At 42.9% G+C, this 20,745-nt stretch overlaps 1 protein-coding gene across 1 annotated transcript in view; it reads left to right on the top strand.

Annotated features, from left to right (window-relative positions):
• The window catches only part of LOC145412189 (FGGY carbohydrate kinase domain-containing protein), a 176,354-nt gene that overhangs the window by 31,488 nt on the left and 124,121 nt on the right, over positions 1-20,745 (top strand). The window contains exon 6 of the mRNA XM_080282118.1: positions 5,230-5,354. Coding sequence (XP_080138244.1) covers positions 5,230-5,354 — 125 coding nt within the window. The remainder of the gene's footprint in view (positions 1-5,229; positions 5,355-20,745) is intronic.

The raw sequence follows: 20,745 nt of genomic DNA, 5'->3' as shown, positions 1-20,745 counted from the left end.
AATATGAGAAAGAAATGTATATAATGCTTCCATGCCTGAGAGAATAACCTCCGTAATGCGTAAGGCACACCCTGATGGCTCCCGGCCATGGAAGCAATAATCATTCCAGGGAAAATCAAAGAAGTACTGCCTGAGGGCCTCCCAATCCGCAGCTCCAAAGTGCCAGAGACGATGTTTTTTTGGAGGGCCCACAGGCCGTACCAGAGCGATAGGACAGGTTAAGGTGATAAGGTTGTGATCAGAGGAGCCCAACGGAGAGAAAAGATTAACAGTGTAAGCAGAAGGATTAGTTGTAAGGAAGAGATCAAGTATGTTGGAGCTCTCTCCAAGGCGGTCAGGGATACGGGTAGGGTGCTGTACAAGCTGCTCTAGGTCATTAAGGATAGAAAAGGTGTAGGCTTGTTCACCAGGTGAATCAGTGAAAGGAGAGGAGAGCCAAAGGTGGTGGTGAACATTGAAATCTCCAAGAATGGAGATTTCAGAGAAAGGAGAAATGGATAGAATGTGTTCCATCGTAGAAGTAAGATAGTCAAAAATTTTTGATTGTCAGTAGAATTAGGAGATAAGTAAACAGCACAGATATATTTAGTCAGAGAATGACAGGAAAGCCGAAGCCAGAGTGTAGAGAATTCAGAAGAATCGAGTTCAGGAACACAAGAGCAAGATAAGTTGTTGCGTATATATACACAACAGCCACCTTTGGCTTTGAAATGAGTATAGAGAAAGAAGGAGGATACAGAAAAGGGTTTGCTGTCAGTCGCCTCAGACAGCTGAGTCTCAGTTAGGAAAAGAAGGTGAGGATTAGAGAAGGAGAGGTGGTGCTCAACAGAGCGAAAGTTAGAGGAAAGGCCATGAATGTTGCAGAAATGAAGAAGAAGTGAGTCAGACAGTGGTTCCAGGCACCTTGAGTCGTCACCGGGAGAAGGGCTGAAGGTGGGGACATTTATGGTCCCCCCCCCCCGGGAACTCCGAGGCTATGTTATTCGACTGCATTTTTTTGAAAATTTTGAAAAGGAAGTGTGGTGTGTACTGTACATGTAGTTTGGTGTTGCTAGTTGGAGAAACTTGTATTGGAGAGCATGCTGGTCTACTCTCTGTGTTACTGAGACACTGAAAAAGTTCAGCAAAGGGGTATGGTCGGGACCTAGTCCCGAGGGCTTATGAAACGGGAGCTCCAGCTCTCCCTATCATCAGCTTTCCATCCACCTTGGGAGTACTGCCCTGCTCGACTGGGTTATTCTTAAGGACTCTGTACAGCTATGGGATACTTTATTGGGAGAGAGCAGTGTTACACTCTCAGAGTCTTGTAGTTCTTTGTCATCCTTTCACTCTGGGGAGAGGTAAATGAGCTTCCGTTCAACTGCCATTACATTACACTGAGTTTAGGAATTCTCAGCTCTGTTCACATAAAACAGTCTTCTCAGCATTCTCTTCCTGAGCCTGCAGATTTTGCCAGAGGAAACGATCGCCACCAGTTTATTTCATTCAGACAGCATCTGAATCATGATGACTAAGCAACGAACATCTGCTTACCTACAGTCATGTATTGTGCTTTTTGGGTGGAATCCCTCAGTGACCTGAGGTTTATCATCCATTTAATGCTAACAGGAGCATATGTCATTCACCATCTTCAGCTCATATGGACTGCATTACCCCTTTGAATCAGGTGACATTTAGTTTATTCTTCATAATGCCAGTTGACTTTATTCATACATATAAAATACAGAAAGGGTTAATGAAGACTGTATCTAACTCTTCCAGTTGGAAAAAGTCTGCCCTTATGCTGGATAAAATCATCCAGAAGATAGTAAAGAATAAAGTAAAAAATCTGTCCTCAGGTTTTAAGGGTGCACCAAGGCATGGACCTGTTGACAGTAGTAGTGGTGATACAGGACCAATTCATGCTGTTTACATAATTATATATCCAGACTTTGGGATGTTGGTGGGATTAGGTAAACTCATAAAACAGTGTATCTTGCTGGCCATATGATATATCAACGCTGAATCTATGTTATAACATTTATAATTTTTAGATTAACGATTGGTTTTCCCAAATGCAATCCAGTTGTAAATTGAGGAGTGCCTGTACTTCAGTCACCAGTCCTGCTTATGCCTGTAAATGTTCCGTAGAGGATCATATCTATATAGCCTGTAAAACATTCTCTGTCACACTCTACTCTTGTTTCTTTCCCATACAAAAGTATCAGCAGTAATTCACTTCACACAGATTTCTCTTCACTGCCAAACTAACCAGCCTACACATATCACAACATCCTGTATATAATAGCAGCCTTGGCTCAGTGTGTTAGAGTACTGTGACCGAAGGGTCGGAGGTTCGAGTACTCAAGGGTCATTGTTAGACAAAAAAGAAGGACCCTCCAGGGAAACGTCGTCTGTGGCATTTTGGAGCCGCGGACTGGGAGGCCCTCAGGCAGTACTTCTTTGATTTTCCCTGGAATGATTATTGCTTCCGTGGCCGGGAGCCATCTGAGTGTGCCTTGCGCATTACGGAGGTTATTCTCTCGGGCATGGAAGCATACATTCCTTTCTCATATCCTTTGACTAACGCAAGAAAGCCTTGGTTTAATCACGCTTGTTCTAATGCTTCCGCAACAAGGAGAGGGCCTACAAAAGATACCGGAGCCAACCCACCCCTGAATCACATCATCTTTACATTTCTGCCTGGAATCGTGCTAAGTCTGTTCTTCGCTCTACTAAAAATAATTTCATCCTTACTAAATGCTGTCAACTCTCCAACTCGAATTCTTCCCGCTCCTTCTGGCACCTTGCCAAAAATCTTTCTAACAACTTTACCTCATCATCCTTCCCTCTCTTTTCTACTCTGATGGTTCTGTAGCTATTTCTTCTACTGATAAAGCAGATCTCTTCGCACAGACTTTCTCCTCCAATTCCACCTTAGACAATTCCGGTGCTGTTCCTCCATCACTTCCCCCCTCTGACTTCCTCATGGCTGACATTAAAATTTCTTCAGTTGATGTATTTTCTGCCATCACTGGCCTCAGTACTAACAAGGCATATGGGCCTGATGGGGTCCCTCCTGTTGTTCTCAAGAACTGTGCTTCTGTGCTTACACCCTACCTAGGCAAACTCTTTTGCCTTTGTCTGTCAACTTGTACCTTTCCTTCTTGCTGGAAGTTTGCTCTCATTCAGCCAGTCCCAAAGAAGGGTGACCACTCCCAACCCTCCAACTATCGTCCAATTGCTTTAACGTCCTGTATTTCAAAAGTTTTCTAGTCAATTCTCAATAGAAAAATTTTAGGCATCTTTCCTATCACAACCTTCTTTCCGATCGTCAGTATGGGTTCCGTCAGGGACGCTCCACTGGCGATCTTCTCACCTACCTTTCAGACTCCTGGTCATCCTCCTTTTGGGACTTTGGCGAAAGCTTTGCCATTGCACTTGACATCTCAAAGGCTTTCGATCGAGTCTGGCATAAATCTTTAATTTCCAAACTGCCCTCCTACGGTTTCTATCCTTCTATCTGTGCCTTCATTGCTAGCTTCCTTTCTGGTCGTTCTATAGCCACTGTTGTAGACGGCCATCGTTCTTCTCCAAGATCTATCAACAGTGGTGTTCCTCAGGGCTCTGTCCTATCACCAACTCTCTTCCTTTTATTCATCAATGATCTAAGCTGTACATCTAACCCTGTCCACTCAAACGCTGATGACTCCACCCTTCACCTTTCCATTCGGTTCCCGCAACGCCCATCTCAACAGTTGCTTCAACAAACAAGGGATGAGGCTATGGCACACCTAATGTCTGACTTGGCTCGTATCTCTGACTGGGGTAAAAATAATCTGGTTGTTTTTAATGCATCTAAGACTCAGTTCTTACACCTATCAACCCAACAAAATCTTCCACAGGTATACCCATTAATGTTTAATAATATTCAGCTTAATCCTGCATCATCCTTGAACATGCTTGGGGTTTCATTTACTCGGGACTTATCTTGGAAAGATCATATTACCTCTTGTAAAATCTGCTTCCAAGAGATTGGGTGTGCTAAGTCGACTCCGCTCTTTCTTTACCCCTGCACAATTGTTGACTCTATACAGGGGTTTTATCCGCCCCTGTGTGGAGTACAACTCTCATGTGTGGGGAGGCTCCCCACATAAAGCTCTTCTCAATAGGGTGGAGTCAAAGGCTTTTCATCTCATTAACTCTCCTCCTCTTACTGACTCCCTTCAACCTCTGTCTCTTCGCCGCACTGTTGCATCTTTATCTCTTTTCTATTGCTACTTTAATGGTCACTGCTCCTCTGAACTGACTGCTTGCATTCCTCCACCTCTACGACGGGCGCGTAGCACCCGTCTGGCAGCAAACTCTCATCCCTTTTCCGTCCAACTCTCTAATGCAAGAGTTAACTGTTACTCCCAGTCTTTCATTTATGCAACAGGTCAGCTCTGGAATTGTCTCCCTCTGTCTGTATTTCCTGCTGCCTATGAACTCCAGTCTTTCAGACGCAGTGTGTCCAGGCATCTCAAAATGATCGGATCTTGAATTTGGCTCTCTATTGTATTTTGTTTTTCTCTTGGAGGAAACTGTTACTGCGGGCTCATTGCCTTTGGTTCCTTCTTCCTCGCATTAAAAAAAAAAAAAAAAAAAAAAAAAAAAAAAAAGTGCTACACACTCCAAAACCTAATTCCAGGGGCAACACCTTAACCCTTACCTTCTAAATATTTATAACTGTCGACTTAATCATGCACCTCACATCCTATTGGCACCTTGCAGTTCATTCATCTTTGTTACTCTTTTCTAACTATGATAGAGAGTGAAACTAATGAGGAGAGTGTATGTGAGTGAGATAGGGGTGGGCAGAGGGCAGATGAAATCAAAGATGAAACGGAGGGATGGAGTAGAGAGGTATTAGAGACAAGGGGGTGTAAGCTTAGGGGAGGGTAGTGAAATGGCAGGGGACAGGGCAACATGGAGACAGTTTGTTTGTGGCCACTCATTACAGGATTAAGGCATCTGGTTATGAACAGATAGATAGATGATGAAGTTTACTGTGTCACTATTCATATTCTTTAAGTTTATCTTACAGGCAAAATCTCCTTTGAATATAGTGGAAATAAGGTAGAGTGATGAAGATGATGATGATGGTAATAATGATGATGATGATGATGATGATGATGGTAATAATGATGATGATGATGATGGTAATAATGATGATGATGATGTTGACCCCCACACCATTGTCTCCCTCAGGTCATTATGCTCGACTGTGTGCAAATGGACATACCTGTGTGATGGCCGGACACAAGGCTGGGATCACACTTACTTTAAGACCATTGGCCTGGAGGACCTGGCACAAGATAACTGGAAGAAGATAGGTGGGTTAGGCTAGGGTGGTGGAAGTTCTTAATTAGTTTGAATTCAAGAAGAGTGTACAGTCAACCCTTGGCTATCACGGGTTTTGCTATCGCGTTTCATGGCTATCACGGACAGGTGAAATGCAACACGATTACCTTTATCGCGACCTCAAATACTTCTATCGCGGACGATGGTCAGCCAGGAACATTCAAATCGCGCGGGCTCCGCCCATGCGTATACTCGCGCCATGATTGGCACGACGTCACAGGCTACCCGAGCGCTGATTGGCCCAAGACATGGTTACAGCTACCCATCCTTCCCGCCAAGGTTCAGAGAGAGTCCGCGTTACCAGTCGACAGCAACTATAGCCATGAAGACCTATTGTTCAACCACAATGGCCACCAATACCCCATCCAACCCTCCTACCATTGGTGCACGTAACGCGGCTAACCCAGGACGGCAAGTGAGGAAGAGGAAGAACCTGCCTTATGCTCAGAAACTGGAAATTGTGCGGCTGATCGACGGTGGTGAGAGCAAGTGCAGCGTGGGGAAGAAATTTGGTATCAACGAGTCCACGGTCCGAGGAATCTACCAGAAACGAGAGCACATAAGGAAGCACATGGAAATGGCATCGTCAGAGGGAGCCAGCAACGCCTTGCGGAGTCGTAATCAGGTGCTCCTTAAGACAGAACAGTTGCTGGCCAGGTATCTTGATCGGCAGGCACGGAGGAACCAGGCGGTGGAGACGCGTGAGGTCATGGACACAGCCAGGGAGATATATGTTGGGGTTGCAAGGAAGCTAGCTATTGCACAACCACCATTGTTTGTGGCCTCCAGGGGATGGGTGGATCAATTTATGAAATGGCAACGGATCAAGAACAAGAAAATCAGTGGTGAGGCAGCAAGTGCGGAGATGGCAGCGGCTAAGGAGTATCCCGACTTTTTAAAGCACGTGATTGAGGAGGGCCAATATACACCTGACCAAATATTCAACATGGATGAGACGAACTTCTTTTGGAAAACTATGCCCAGGCGGACATTCATCACAGCCAACTCTGCCCACGTACGAGGAAGGAAGGCGATGAAGGCACAGTTCACCCTCTTGTTTGCAATGAATGCGTCAGGAACATGCCGCCTTAAACCAACAGTTATTCATTGTGCTAAACGTCCACGGGCCTACAAGCTACAGGATATGAGCAACCTGAATGTGCATTGGATGTCTTCAAAGAAGGGGTACATGTCGGCAAAGCTGTCGCAAGATTGGATGAAGGAGGCGTTCATTCCCCAGGTCAAGAAGCATTGCGCCCAAAACAACATCCGCTTCAACATTCTGTTGCTGCTGGATAATGCCCCAGGACATTCACCTCTACTGAGGGATGCAGACCCTAATGTCAGAGTTGAATTCTTGCCACCCAACACGACATCATTGATTCAGCCCCTGGACCAGGAGGTAATACCTGTGGTCAAGTGTGCCTACTCGCGACGGCAATTCAGGATAATGAGGGAAGCTACCAAGGACGCCCAGCTTATCCAGCACCTAGTGGACAGTGATGGTGATGATGATGATGATGACGAAGTGCAAGGTGATAGTGAACATGACAGAAAAGTGTTTCTTTACTGGAAAAAGTACAATATTAAGCAAGCTGTGGACTTAATGGTACAATGCTGGGATGATGTGACACAGAAAACAATTCAACACGCTTGGCGAAATATTTTGGAGGGGCTACCTGAGGACCGACGTGGGAATGTGGCAGGTGAGCCACAGTCTGTGCAGGCAGAGATTCAGGCAGCAGTGGAAGAGGCACTGCAAATTCCTGGGACTGGCTTTGCTGACACAACGGAGGACGACATTCGTGACATGATTCAGCCACCCCCTGTTACTGCAGCCGACATCCTAGAGGAGGAGAATGTGGCAGAGGAGGACAGGAGTGAGAGTGGTGAGGAGAACATCGGTGGTGATGCTGGGAGTCGTGGGGGACTCAGCATAGCCAACATAAAGGAAATCATCGACTTGGGTGTAAGGCTACGTCATCTCATCGAGCAAGATGTTAGCGCCAACAGTGAGGCAAATTCTTCGGCGATTATGAAGGCACTGGAAGGTTACCACCAACAATACCATGCCCATATCAACAACCTACAACAACGCCAGATAACAGACTTCCTACGCCGTCGCAACGAGGCTCAGCCCAACCCACAGCCAGGACCATCCCGTGAGCCTCAGGTGGATTCTGATAATGGAGCTGACGACTTTGAAGGTTTTGAGGGTCCCTTCCAGACTCCTGATGAAGCTGATCAATTCCTAGACGAGATAGAACGTCGGAGGGGTGGCCAGTAATACTCCACCCCAGCCTCGGAACCCCTTCAACCCACCCAAGCCCCTCATCCTCTCCAAAAATGTTAAGTAAAATGGCTTATTACAGTTAATTCTGTTTTATTTATAACCTTTATGTACTGTACTATTGTTAATTTGCAGCATTGGTTTGTAATCCCAGGTATTTTAGTGAAGGAGATGTGAAAATAAGGTAAGGTTGGGGTAAAGTTGGAGGTCGGGGAACCAATTAGAATTTTTCCCATTAGTTCTTAAGTATGGCTATCGCGATTTTGGCTATGGCGGGTCACCTAGGGTACCAATTACTCGTGATAGCCAAGGGTTGACTGTACTTCATTCTTTATGTATACCAGTATTTCAGCATTGTATGATAGTTTATTGTTGTTGCCCGCCATACATTCAGTTGATGTAGTGTTACCTTCAGATAATTTTACACTGAGTAATATGTCATATGGCATCTGGAAGCCTAGGAACCTATTTAGTACACTTGGAGGTACTCATATACAGAAACCAGATACATGTTTGGTGGTCTAGTGGGCTAAGGCACTCCAAATGGATATGGTCCATACTGGTGTGCTTGAAGTGTGGTTGGGGTTTATTGTTCATGTAATGCCACTCATGGGTAAGCGGTTGGTCACTGTCATCTTTCACATGTGAATTAAATACCTTATCCCTGAACCCCAACACTGCTGCTGGCCCAGTAAAGTATTGGATTATTGATTATTGTCACACCCCAGTATATGATGGGGTTACATCAAGTGAAAACAGATTGCGTACTGAGAAACTGCATACAGTCATGCCTCTGTATGTGATGGGGTTACGTCAAGTGAAAACTCATCACATAATGATTTACCAGTTATTGATGTCAATTTAGCATCGGTTCAGTGGGGGTTCATTGGGATCAAGGGCTACATAATCTAAAATTACGACAAACCTTACCCTCTTAGGCCTTCCCTCAGCACCTTCAGTAGCACCATGCTTTCCCCTACGGGTAGCATCTTTTGCCAGACATTGAATCCAAGTCACAACTTTCAGTGTGTATATATATGTATATATATATATATATAAATATATATACTGTATATATTTATATACCGTACTTTCCTCTTCCTTCTCCCTGTAGGTGACTCTACACTGAGTGACAAGCCAAATGGTATCCTGTGCACCAGGAAACCATTTACCACGCTGGGTGGTAACCATATAACCAGATTTTGGCACCTGATAGTTTAGTGGGTAATTATTGCTCTCCAGTCGGATTGAGCCGGTGAAGGTTTATATCCAAGGAGTGGTTGGGGTTTATTGCCTACGTAATGTCACTCAGGGATGATTGAGGCTAGTCACTCTCGTCTTAAATGTCAGGACCAACTGCCTAGCCCTGGGCTCCTTCGCTCCTCATGGGGCAACGTAGGATTGGATGATGGATGGATATATATATCATCCATCCATCATCCAATCCTACAATGCTCCATGAGGAGCGTAGGAGCCCGGGGCTAGGCAGTTGGTCCCAACATTTAACATGAGAGTGACAAGCCTCAGTCATCCCTGAGTGGCATTATATGAGCAGTCAACACAAACCACCCCTTAGATATAAACCTTCTCTGGCTGAATCCGATTGGAGTGCAATAATTACCCACTAAACCACCAGGTGCCAAAATTTGGTTATATGGTTACCACCCAGCATAGTAAATGGTTTCCTGGTGTACAGGAAACCATTTGGCTTGTCACTTAGTATAGAGTCACTCACAGGCAGAAGGAAGAGGAAAGAATGAGGGAAAGAAAGACAGGAGAGGGAGTGCAAAGTTACCCGTAGGCAGAAGGATAAGGAAAGAATGAAGGATAGAAAGACAGAATAGGATGAAAGGAAAGAAGAATGGAGGAGAGGAAAGGGCAGACACCCGACACCAGCACTACATCGAGTGAGTGGATGGTGAGTGTCCCCCCCCACCACAATATATATATATATATATATATATATATATATATATACCTGGGGAAGGGGGGATAGAATACTTCCCCAGTATTTCCTGCTTGTCGTAAGAGGCGACGAAAGGGGACACTTGTATCTACATTCTTTTTGCTCTCTTTCTTTCCCTTGTACTTTGTCTGTCCAAACCCTCTGCATTTTACTTTCATTTAGTTAATTTCCTCTCTCCACTGCCTGGTTCCTGCGAGTCACTGGCATTGGCTCCAGGGTAAAATATTTTACTGCCTAAGAAATCTTGATGAACTCTGGTGATGAAGCAATGGCCCTCAGTTCCGTGCAGCCCTTAAGTGGGCAGGGGGTGCTAAGAATCCCACGGTGTAAAAATAAGTTCATAAATCCAAAAAGAACCTTAAGAATAGGAAACTGGAATGTTCGAACTCTCAATCAGGCTGGTAAAATGGAAGAACTTATTTCAGTGTTCAACGAATACAAGATGGATATTTGTGCTCTTACAGAAACGAGGTTGCTTGGAGTTGATAAAATGAATTTGGAAGATGGTATTACTATGTTGGTTTCTGGTAGAAGTGATGGAAATCATTACCAAGGAGTAGGCTTACTGCTGAGTAGAGATGCTTGCAAGGCACTATTAATGAGCGCTTGCTTTATGCTCGCTTAAAATCTGACCATGGTAATATCAGTATGGTTGTAGGGTACGCTCCGACAAATGAGGCTGCTGATGAAATGAAGGATGACTTCTATGAGAAGCTGCAGGATGTAGTGAATAGAGTGGCAAGACATGATGTGTTAGTTTGCATTGGTGATTTTAATGCGATTATTGGCAGTAGTAGGGATGGCTTTGAAGATTGTATGGGTAAGGAGGGTGTCGGTATAAGAAACGAAAATGGGGTGCGACTTGCAAGCTTTTGTTTGGCAAATGACCTTATAATTGGTGGAACTATCTTTGAGCATAGAAAAATACATAAGACTACTTGGATTTCACCATGTGGTAAATATTGTAACCAGATTGACCACATTGCAATTAGCAGAAGGCATAGGAGTTATTTGCAAGATGTTTGTGTAAGGAGGGGGGCGGATATAGGTAGTGATCATCAACTTGTTGTGTCAAAGATTAAAATAAAACTTAAGAGAAACGTTAATGGTAATTGTACAGGAGGTAATAATTATGATTTTGATGAGCTGAGAAGTGATGAGAGCACGAGGGAAAAGTTTCGGTGCGAATGTAGAAACAAGTTTCTAGTCCTGCAGACTTTGATGGAATCTGAAGACAATGATATTAATCAAATGTGGAGAGAGGTAAAAGAGGTTTTGCATGAGAGTGCTAAGGTTACTATTAAGAAAAAGGGAAAAGCGAGAAGGAAAAAGTGGATGTCAGATGAAACATGGAATGTAATTCAGAAAAGGAAAGAGGCTAAGTTAAGAAGTGAAGAACAACATGTTGATGGCCAGGTAGTTGAAGTACTTAGAGCAAAGTATTGGAGTTTACATTCTGAAGTAAAAAGACTCGTTAGACGTGATAAGAGGAGACTATATGATGAAAAGGCGACAGAGACAGAAATTAAATTAAGTAAAAATGATGGTCAGAGCACAAGAGCAGCGTATCAGGCCATAAAGGAGTTAACTGGGACTGAAAAGAGAAGGAAGGAAATACCTGTACGAGATAGAAATGGTAATTTGATGACTAAAGATTTGGATATAAAAGGAAGATGGAAAGAGCACTTTGAATCTGTTCTAAATAGACCAATCCCAGCTGAAGAGGACATTTTGCCAGCCGAGAGAGATTTGCAGATAGAAACAGGGGATATAACTTTGGAAGAGGTAGCAAAATCTATAAAGGAGTTAAAGAATTTTAAGGCTCCAGGTGAGGATGGAATATTCCCTGAAATGCTTAAGGTGGAAAATGACGAGTTGATGAATGCACTTTTGAAACTTTTTAATGTGGCTTGGGATAATGGTGGAATTCCAGAAGAGTGGAAAAATGGAGTGATTATAAAAATACCAAAAAAGGGAGATTTAAGTGTGTGTGGCAATTGGAGGGGGATAACTTTGACACCTGTAGTTGCAAAAGTCTTTTCCAAAATCTTGTTGAACAGAATAAAGCCAGTAATTGATAAAATTTTAAGAGAAGAACAAGCGGGATTTAGAAAGGGTCGAGGTTGTAATGATCAGATTTTTATTGTAAGGCATCTAATGCAACAAGCTAATGAGGTGAAAATGCCACTTAACATGTGTTTTGTGGATTTTGAAAAGGCGTTTGATAGTGTTTCACGTGGAGCTATGTTGAAAATTATGAGATTCTATGGTATACCAGAAAAGTTTGTAAATATTATTAGAAGCCTGCATGAAGGTACTTTTTGTAAGGTAATGGTGGGTGGTTCTTTGAGTGACCCATTTCAAGTTAGGTCAGGAGTGATTCAAGGAGGAGTTCTTTTCGCCATTGTTGTTTGTTTTGGTTATGGATTATGTTATGAAAAAGATTGTAAGGAGAACAGGTGCAGGAATTAACTGGAAAGAAAATAAGAAGCTGATGGATTTGGACTATGCTGATGATATTGTACTGATTTGCGGAAGTATTTACGAGATGCAGAAGGTGCTCGATTGTCTGGTGGAGGAAGTAGAAAAAGTGGGATTGGTAATAAATTGTGGAAAGACTGAAATTATTAATATGAACGTGGAGAACCAAATCGATTGTGTAATTGGGAATAATGTGGTGAAGAATGTAGAAAACTTTAAATATCTGGGAACGATTGTATCATCTAATGGATCATTAAACAATGAAATTGAGGAGAGGATTAGACAGGCTTGGCGAGCTGTTGGAATGTTGAAATCTGTTTGGAATAATAATATGCTTTCGGTACATCTATCTATCTATCTATCTATATACCTAGGCTGCTTCCCCCAAGGAAAGGGAGGTAGCCGAGACAGGACGACTCACTCTCCATTTACTCATCCATTCAAACACATTCATTCGCATCTTAGCCCCAAAGGGGAGAACGGACAGATCCTCACTGCACCACACCGCACAAGGGTCAACTGCGCAATGCAATCAGTGACATCTGCAGCAGGGCCCGACAGCAGAACTGGTTTACCCCTGCCACATCATAATAGACCCGCACCTGACCTGACTAGCTGATCAGACCAAATGCAGGAGAATATCCCCTCAGGGCTGCGTCATCACTTATTCATTCACAATTTCTCTCCATTTATTTCTGTCACGCACAGCCACTCTTCCTTGCTCAACAGACATCCCTCTCGCATCCAGCGCTCTCTTCACACTGTCCATCCATCCTATTCGTGGTCTTCCTCTCAGCCTTACACCTCTCACATCAGATCTAGTTATCTTTTTCACCATTTTAATTTACGGGCATGAGTCATGGTACAGTACAATTGCAACAGATCAGAAAGTATTAGGATTTGAGAATAAAATACTGAGAAGGATTCTTGGGGTAAAGTGGCAAGACAGAGTTACAAATGAAAGAGTAAGGGATATTACGAGAGTGGAACCAGTTAATGAATATGTGAGACTGTCTCGCTGGGATTGGCTGGGGCACATATACAGAAAAGAAGGTTGTTTAATACAGGATGTGCCAGAGTGGATTGTTAGAGGAAGAAGAGGTAGAGGTACGCTGAGGGAAACCTGGTTGAGGACAATGAAAAAAGAAGCAGGAGAGGAGTGTTGGTGGGACCTGAAGGAGATGGCAAGAGACAAATATTGGTGGAGAGAGTTCATTGAGACCCTATGCATCCTGTGGGGTGCCACAGGAAATGATTGATTGATTGATTGATACATATATAATATACTATCGCACTAGCCATGTGTGTGTGTGTGTGTGTGTGTGTGTGTGTATTTTGGTTAGCCGAAACTGCACATTCAAATCGCACCGAAATTGGCACAATATCGCACAAAATTTGCTGATGTGAAAAAAATTGGTCCCATCACGATTGAAAAACTTTTGCTATATTTAATGAGCGATCACATTTTGACCAAAAAACGCCGCTGTCGGTGCCCAGCATAGGATCTCCATAGAATTTTTTGCCCATAGCTACTGCAGAGTGCGAGAATCCTCCACAGGAGCAAGTGTGAGGGGCCCGAAAGGCCCACGAGCACTTATATATATACAGTATATATATATATATATATATATATATATATATATATATATATATATATATACACACACACACACAGTAATCCCTCCACTATCCGATGTAATAGAGCCAAAGGCATGTCCGGAAAGTGGGCCTCTAACTGCTGGACTGGTACTTAAGGACCCTAACCCAGCCTGACTTTGAAAGCCACCTAAATAACTCCCTCCCGGACATGCATAGCACTTATTTAAACCTATTTAAGACCCTATTCATACCAATAATGGACATAAAGCGTGAAATAAATGAAAAGGAACCAGAGAATGAGGAATTAGAAGTGAGTTTGGACAATACTTCGGCCTAGTAGTGTACAGGGTACTATACTTACAGCACATCTGTGGCCGCCGCCTCCGACTCTCTAAGGCTCTGGGAGTTGTGAAAATGCTCTTGAAGCACGTGCAGTAATCCAGTGTTGTGCTGCACTTAATTCTTTGCACTGTGAGTTATAATTGTTTAACACTGCACATTCTTCATAATTGAACCACGCTAGTTTCAACCTCCAGTTTCAACTGCTACTTTGCACTCCACACTTAATCCTTTACACTCTAAATTCTAATTTCTTATCACTGCACAACGCTGTAAATTCCCATGTGGTCTAGTGGCGAGGTATTGCGGTTTATTCATTGGTTATTCATAAAAAACAAGCACGTGTGGCATTGATTACGATGGACATCTTCCCTGAACGAACGTTAGGCAGTAACTGGGGACAGGGTTGCCAGATCTGAACTCGGCCACATTATCAAACTCCTCAATTTTCATACCAAATTTAACTTTTCATTACCAAATTCATAAAGGAAGCATTTATTCTTCTACGATTATATATGCAAGTGGAAATACATGAAATCACTCTCCTTATAATTAACAGCATGTTGATTATTTTCATGCTGTGTAGGCTAGCAGATTAATCAGAGAGAGCAAACAATCCATCATCTCCAGCCTGTGTATCCTCATACATGTGAAAAATCCATTTGGTAATGCATTATTATGATTCATTACCAAATGAATTTTTCATTACCAAATTGGTCCACATTTGGTAATGAAATTTACCAAATGGCAACCCTGACAGGGGAGGGGGGAGGAGGGAGGATGGAAGGGGTGGAGGGGCTGTGGTGTAAACAGTTGTTTGGCGCTCCGCGGCAATTTCAAATTACGGGTGGGAAAAAATTCGGATTTGGGGGGGATTTTTATCTTTTTTTGGCCATTTTTGGGTTCCGAAAGTCCAGGCCTACAATGTCCGGTAAGTTGGGAGTCCGGAAAGTGGGCATCCGGAAAGTACAGGGATTACTGTATATATACATATACTGTATATATATATACAGGTAACTCGCACGGAACACGATCTCACGGAACGCGCTCGCAATTATACACGGTAAGGGCTGGGATACATATAAGACAACGTAAGATTAAAAAACCATTATGAAAACTACAAATTAACGCAGGAGAGGCCTTTGAAAGATCAAATCCTCGAACGTCACCGCAGCGCGCGGTTTGTTTTGATTACGTGACTCAGCGAGTGAGACATTCCCGAGTACAGTAGCACAGTATTTGTAAGTTAAATATTTACAGTACTGTACTGTTCTGGTAAGTTTATGTGCAACTTAAAGTACTATTAAATAACGTTAAAGCAAGAAATAAAGTCTTATAACCAGTTTACCTGATAGGCGTCAGAATATTGCCTTTTTTATTTGTTCGTTTTTTCCACAGTGCTGTTCAGTATTTGTAAGTTAAATATTTACTGTTCTTGTATGTACTGTACTTGTAAGCACTTAAATAAAGTTAAAGCATTAAATAAAGCCTTGTAACCAGATAACCCGAATTATATGATTACCCATGATCGGCGTCGGAATATTGCCTTTTTTGTTTGTTCGTTAAACTCTTACTGTACTGCTTTTCTACAGTACTGTATTTGTAAGTTAAATATTTACTGTTCTGGTATGTACTTGTAAGCAATTAAAGCATTAAATAAAGGAGTTAACCTGATTTATATGATTACCCATGATCGGCGTCGGAATATTGCCTTTTTTTTGTTTGTTCGTTAAAGACTTATAATAAGAGAAAAATACATTTTTGTCTTGGTATCTTTACCTATTTGCTCAGGTTTGCTGTAATGGTTTGCAACTTGTAGAAAACTGTGAAAACTTTCGGGAAGTGAACGAAAATCTGGGACATGACCTTGACTTCATCGTCTCATGTATCATCTGTCAGTTCACCACCGGCTATCGTGATGAGTGGATGTACGATTTTTTCGCTCGTGGCCATGCCTAACCACACATAGTTACACCCATTATCTCGACCCAGACAGAAAATACAACCTTTTTCCTCCCTTGCAAAACACAAACAACCACCCTGTTTACGAGACAGCAATATATATTGCGAAAATAACAAGGTAAAATGATAAAGATGAACGTAAAATGATTGAGAAAGATGAACATGTTATGACGGAAGAAATATCGTTTTCCCTGTCTGTAAACGTATTTATTTCTGCTTTGTATCTGTATTCGTAATAATTAGACTTATTGTTAGTTCTGAAACTGCATTACGATTCTATTTTTTTTAGCCATTCTCGTGGTGTGGGAGCTGGAAGTTGTGACACAACTTCCTTATTGCTAATCGGACTGACCCTCCACTTTATTCTCCCGTGGCAGAGTCTAGCCTTGGAGGACGTGCAGTTTTCTCATTTAGGACTGAAAATTCAACTCTTTCGCTCCCTTTTCCAAGCATGGGCACAACGATAACGTAAAAATAACTCGAAACTACCATAAACATATATCAAAAAGGTGAAAATGTATTCATAACATTTTTTTTTTCCAGGCATTCCTAACAGATTATGTACTGAAATCATTCGATATCACAGTACTGCATTTCTAAGTTAAATATGTACTGTTCTGGTATGTACTTGTAAGTTAAAGCACTGGTACCAGTTAACCTAATTTATTACCTATGATCGGCGTCGGAATGTTTCCTTGTGTTTACGTACAGTATTTGTGTGTTGAAGTTTTGCTCAGGAGTACTGTATTTGTGAGTTATAACATTAAATAAACCTTCTAACCACTTAAAGTGCTTTCTAGTGACAGATAACAGCAAAACAACACATTTGGGGGGTCTAGGGAGCAAAATACGGAGTAGTTTAAATATACGCGATTTCGCACCTAACACGGCACGGTAGGGAACGAAACCCTCGTGTTCCGGTGCGAGTTACCTGTATATATATATATATATATATATATATATATATATATTTATGTATATATATATATATATATATATATATATATATATATATATATATATATACACATACATATATATATATACAGTGCTCGTCAGAAGTATCGAGCGCCTATGGCAGGGCGTGCAATACTTTTGGAGAAAAAAGAATCACCCACTTTTGGTACTAAAAATTGAGCCAGATGTTTGGGGCGCTAACATGACGTCACGGCAGCTTGAGGCCTTACTGCGCGCTGGTTGGCTCCCACCTCAGTTGCCTGTGGGCTGTGTGAGAGAGAGGAACTCCGCCACATCTCCTTCTCTTCTTGCGCCATTTTTTACCTAGTGTCCCGCAGTGTTTTGGCTTTCGCCACTTTGTTATGGCCCCTACCCATGAACTTTCGAGTGAAATCATATCACAGATCATTGCTCTAAAGGAGGCAGGCCACACCACGAAGGAAATTAGTGAATTGGTTGGTGTGGCTTGATCGACAGTGCGTAGATGGTGCGCCCGTTTTCGAGTGGAAAATAGTGGTGACATTCCCACAAAGAAACTGGGTCTGGTTAGGCCCAGGAAAACTTCTCTGAGGTCTGTTATTGTTTTAAAATATGCAGTGGAGTCTAATCCTCATGTGAGTGCAAGGAAAATTAAGGAGAGCAACCCGGAAGTGTTCGGTGAAGTTTCAGTGCGCACGGTGTCTCGAAGAGTCCATGAACTTGGTTACACAAGTCACAGGCCTGTGAGAAAGCCTCTTCTTACACGTTACCAGCGACTTCGTAGGCTTGCCTTTGCTAACAAGTACCTTAACTGGGGTGAGGACCAATGGTTGTCAGTGTTGTGGTCTGATTAGGCAGTGTTTAGTGTTACCTGTAATCGAGGAGCGCATGTGTACTGGCGCAAAGGTAGTGACCCGCTTGTCCCCCATTACGTTGAGAGCACAGTTAAACACCCTGATTCACTTATGGTATGGGGTTGTTTCTCTGGGAAAGATTTGGGGAAGCTTGTTGTGCTTCCCAAGAACTGCAGAGTTAATCAGGACGTTTATCTGGAGCTTCTTTGTGATCATTTACCTGAGTCCTTCGAGCTCACAGGTGCACAAGTGTTTCAGCAGGACGGTGCACCTGCTCTTAAAGCCAAATCGGTCACCAATCGGCTTCATGACTGCGAGGTATCATTCATGAAAGACTGGCCAGGCAATAGCCCAGACCTCAACCCGATAGAAAACCTCTGGTACCTCATAAAGAAGAATCTCCAAGGGAAGGACGTGAGCTCTCTGCCTAAGCTGGAAACAGCCATTCGTGACTCCTGGGACAAAATACCACTCCAGCACCTCAGGAACCTCGCCTCACTTCCATGACATCTCAGGTCCGTGAAGAAGCGTAAAGGATACCCTACCAAGCATTAAAGGTAAATCTATCTATCTATCTATAGCCCGACGCCTCTAATCCCGCAAAGGGTGGCCGCAGACAAAACGCCTCCAAGTCACTCTGTCACCCACCATTTGACTACCCTCCCCCCAACTCACCCCCCCCTCCCTCATATACCTCTCAACTCCATCCCTCCACCTCATCCTCGGTCTATATGTTTTTTCAATGTTGAAAGGTTTGTTTCGTAGGAGGGACGCAGGGCGCTCGATAATTCTGATATATATATATATATATATATATATATATATATATATATATATATATATATATATATATATATACATACATTGTATATATATATATACAGATTGTTTTAAATATCTAGGGTCACATGTTGCTGTGGATGGAAGAATAGATGCAGAAGTGAAGTTTAGAATAAATGAAGTAGGAAAGGTGCTGGGAGTGAATGAAAAAAGTGTTTAAATGTCGTTCGCTTAGAATGGATGTAAAGAGAAGGCTGTATGAGGGGTGTTGTGGTACCGACTGCGTTATATGGGGCTGAAACATGGAATATGGGTGTAGAAGAGAGGAAAAGTTTGAATGTAATGGAGATGAGGTGTCTGAGGAGTATGTGTGGAGTGACGCGTATGGATTGGGTGCGAAATGATGAAGTGCGAAGGAGAACTGGAGTTGTTCGGGAGATGGCTGGTAGAGTTGAGCAGAGTGGTGTTGCGATGGTTTGAGCATATGGAAAAAATGGATGATGAGCAATTGATGAAAAAGGTAACTGGATCGGATGTGAGAGGTGTAAGGCTGAGAGGAAGATCACAAATAGTATGGAAGGACAGCGTGAAGAGAGTGTTGGATGTGAAAGGGATGTCTGTTGGGCAAGGGAAGAGCGGCTGTGCGTGACAGAAATAAATGGAGAGAAATTGTGAATGAAGAAGTGATGATGCAGCCCTGAGGGGATATTCTCCCACATTTGGTCTGATCACCTAGTCAGGTCAGGTGCGGGTAAGGGGTTGGGTCTGTTTTGATGTAGCAGGGATAAACCAGTTCTGCTGTCGGCCCTCCTGCGGATGTCACTGATTGCATTGCGCAGTTGACCCTTGTGTGGTGTGGTGCGGTGAGGGATCTGTCCGTTCTCCCCTTTGAGGCTAAGATGCGAATGAATGTGTTTGAATGGATGAGTAAATGGGGAGTGTGTCGTCTCTGTCTCGGCTACCTCCCTTTCCTTGGGGGAAGCAGCCTAGGTATATAGATAGACAGATAGATATATATATACAGTAGAACCTCTCTCATTCGGACTATATGGGGGAAAGGGTTGTCCGAATTAGCAGATTGTCCGGACCATCAGGGTAATCTCCAGTTCATACCAAAACTATCTACATATGGTAAGTTTATAAAATATTAATATATGTGGCATACGAAGATAGTGAATGTGAGTGATGTGTAGGGGGAAAGAGGGAGGGTGAGGCCGAGGATGAGATGGAGGGAAGGGGTGGAGAGGTATATGAGAGAGGGGGTGTGAGTTGGGAGCAGGGGAGTGAAATGGCGGGGACAGGGGCGACTTGGAGGCGATTTGTTTGTGGCCACTCCCAAACGGGACTGAGGTGTCTGGCAATAGATAGATAGATAGATAGATACTTTGTATTGCATAATTTACAGGTAAGGCCATGACAAGAAAGTAGCCTACATTTTAAATTGTAGTAGGTGACTAAGGCCCATGTAGGCAAAAAAATAAATTAATTAATTAACTGTAATATTTGGAATAAAATAAAACTTATGTAGGCAAAAATACATTGTCATCTTTGGCATATTGATAATGCCCATATGGGCACGAAGCTAATGTTTGATGTACAAGTAAAGCACATTTAAGTACAAAAAATTCATTCATTCATTGCCAGACGCCGTGTATCCCAAATGGGGTGGCCAAGGGCTTAGAGTTAATTGTTTTACAGGGAGGGGCACTAATCCTCCACCAACCCCACTTGACACGTAGGGAGAAGGATTCGAACCAGCGCTAGCAACTGCGTGAATACAGCAGCTTACCAAGCGAGCCATTTAGGCACCCAGAAGAAGCCCAGAAGTGAAACCATAGTTTCGATCACCGGCCTTCACCTGCCAGACTCAGTTATCTAACAATCTTGGATACTTGGACAAAAAATAACCTACAGTAATCATTAAACACTGCAGAATATTCTGACCCATTTTTGTATAAGCAAACTCCTCCATTTAGCACCTTTATCCATTGCAGAAGCTACACTTGCATTAAGGGACATGGTAAGGTGTATTAACTTATGAAATACAGCGTAAAAATATAAATGGTTGGTGAACTAGTTGATGGAACGAATGCTAGCATGTGTTTAAACAGGCGCCCATGTTGCGACCTAGCCTGATCCAAGACTAAACGAATGAC

Source organism: Coenobita brevimanus, chromosome 92, assembly GCF_032717465.1.
Source record: "Coenobita brevimanus isolate Jiangsu-jjx chromosome 92, ASM3271746v2, whole genome shotgun sequence".
NCBI classification, from domain to species: Eukaryota; Metazoa; Arthropoda; class Malacostraca; order Decapoda; family Coenobitidae; genus Coenobita; species Coenobita brevimanus.
Note: the sequence above shows the minus strand (reverse complement) of the source record. Positions and strands in the feature narration are given on the sequence as shown.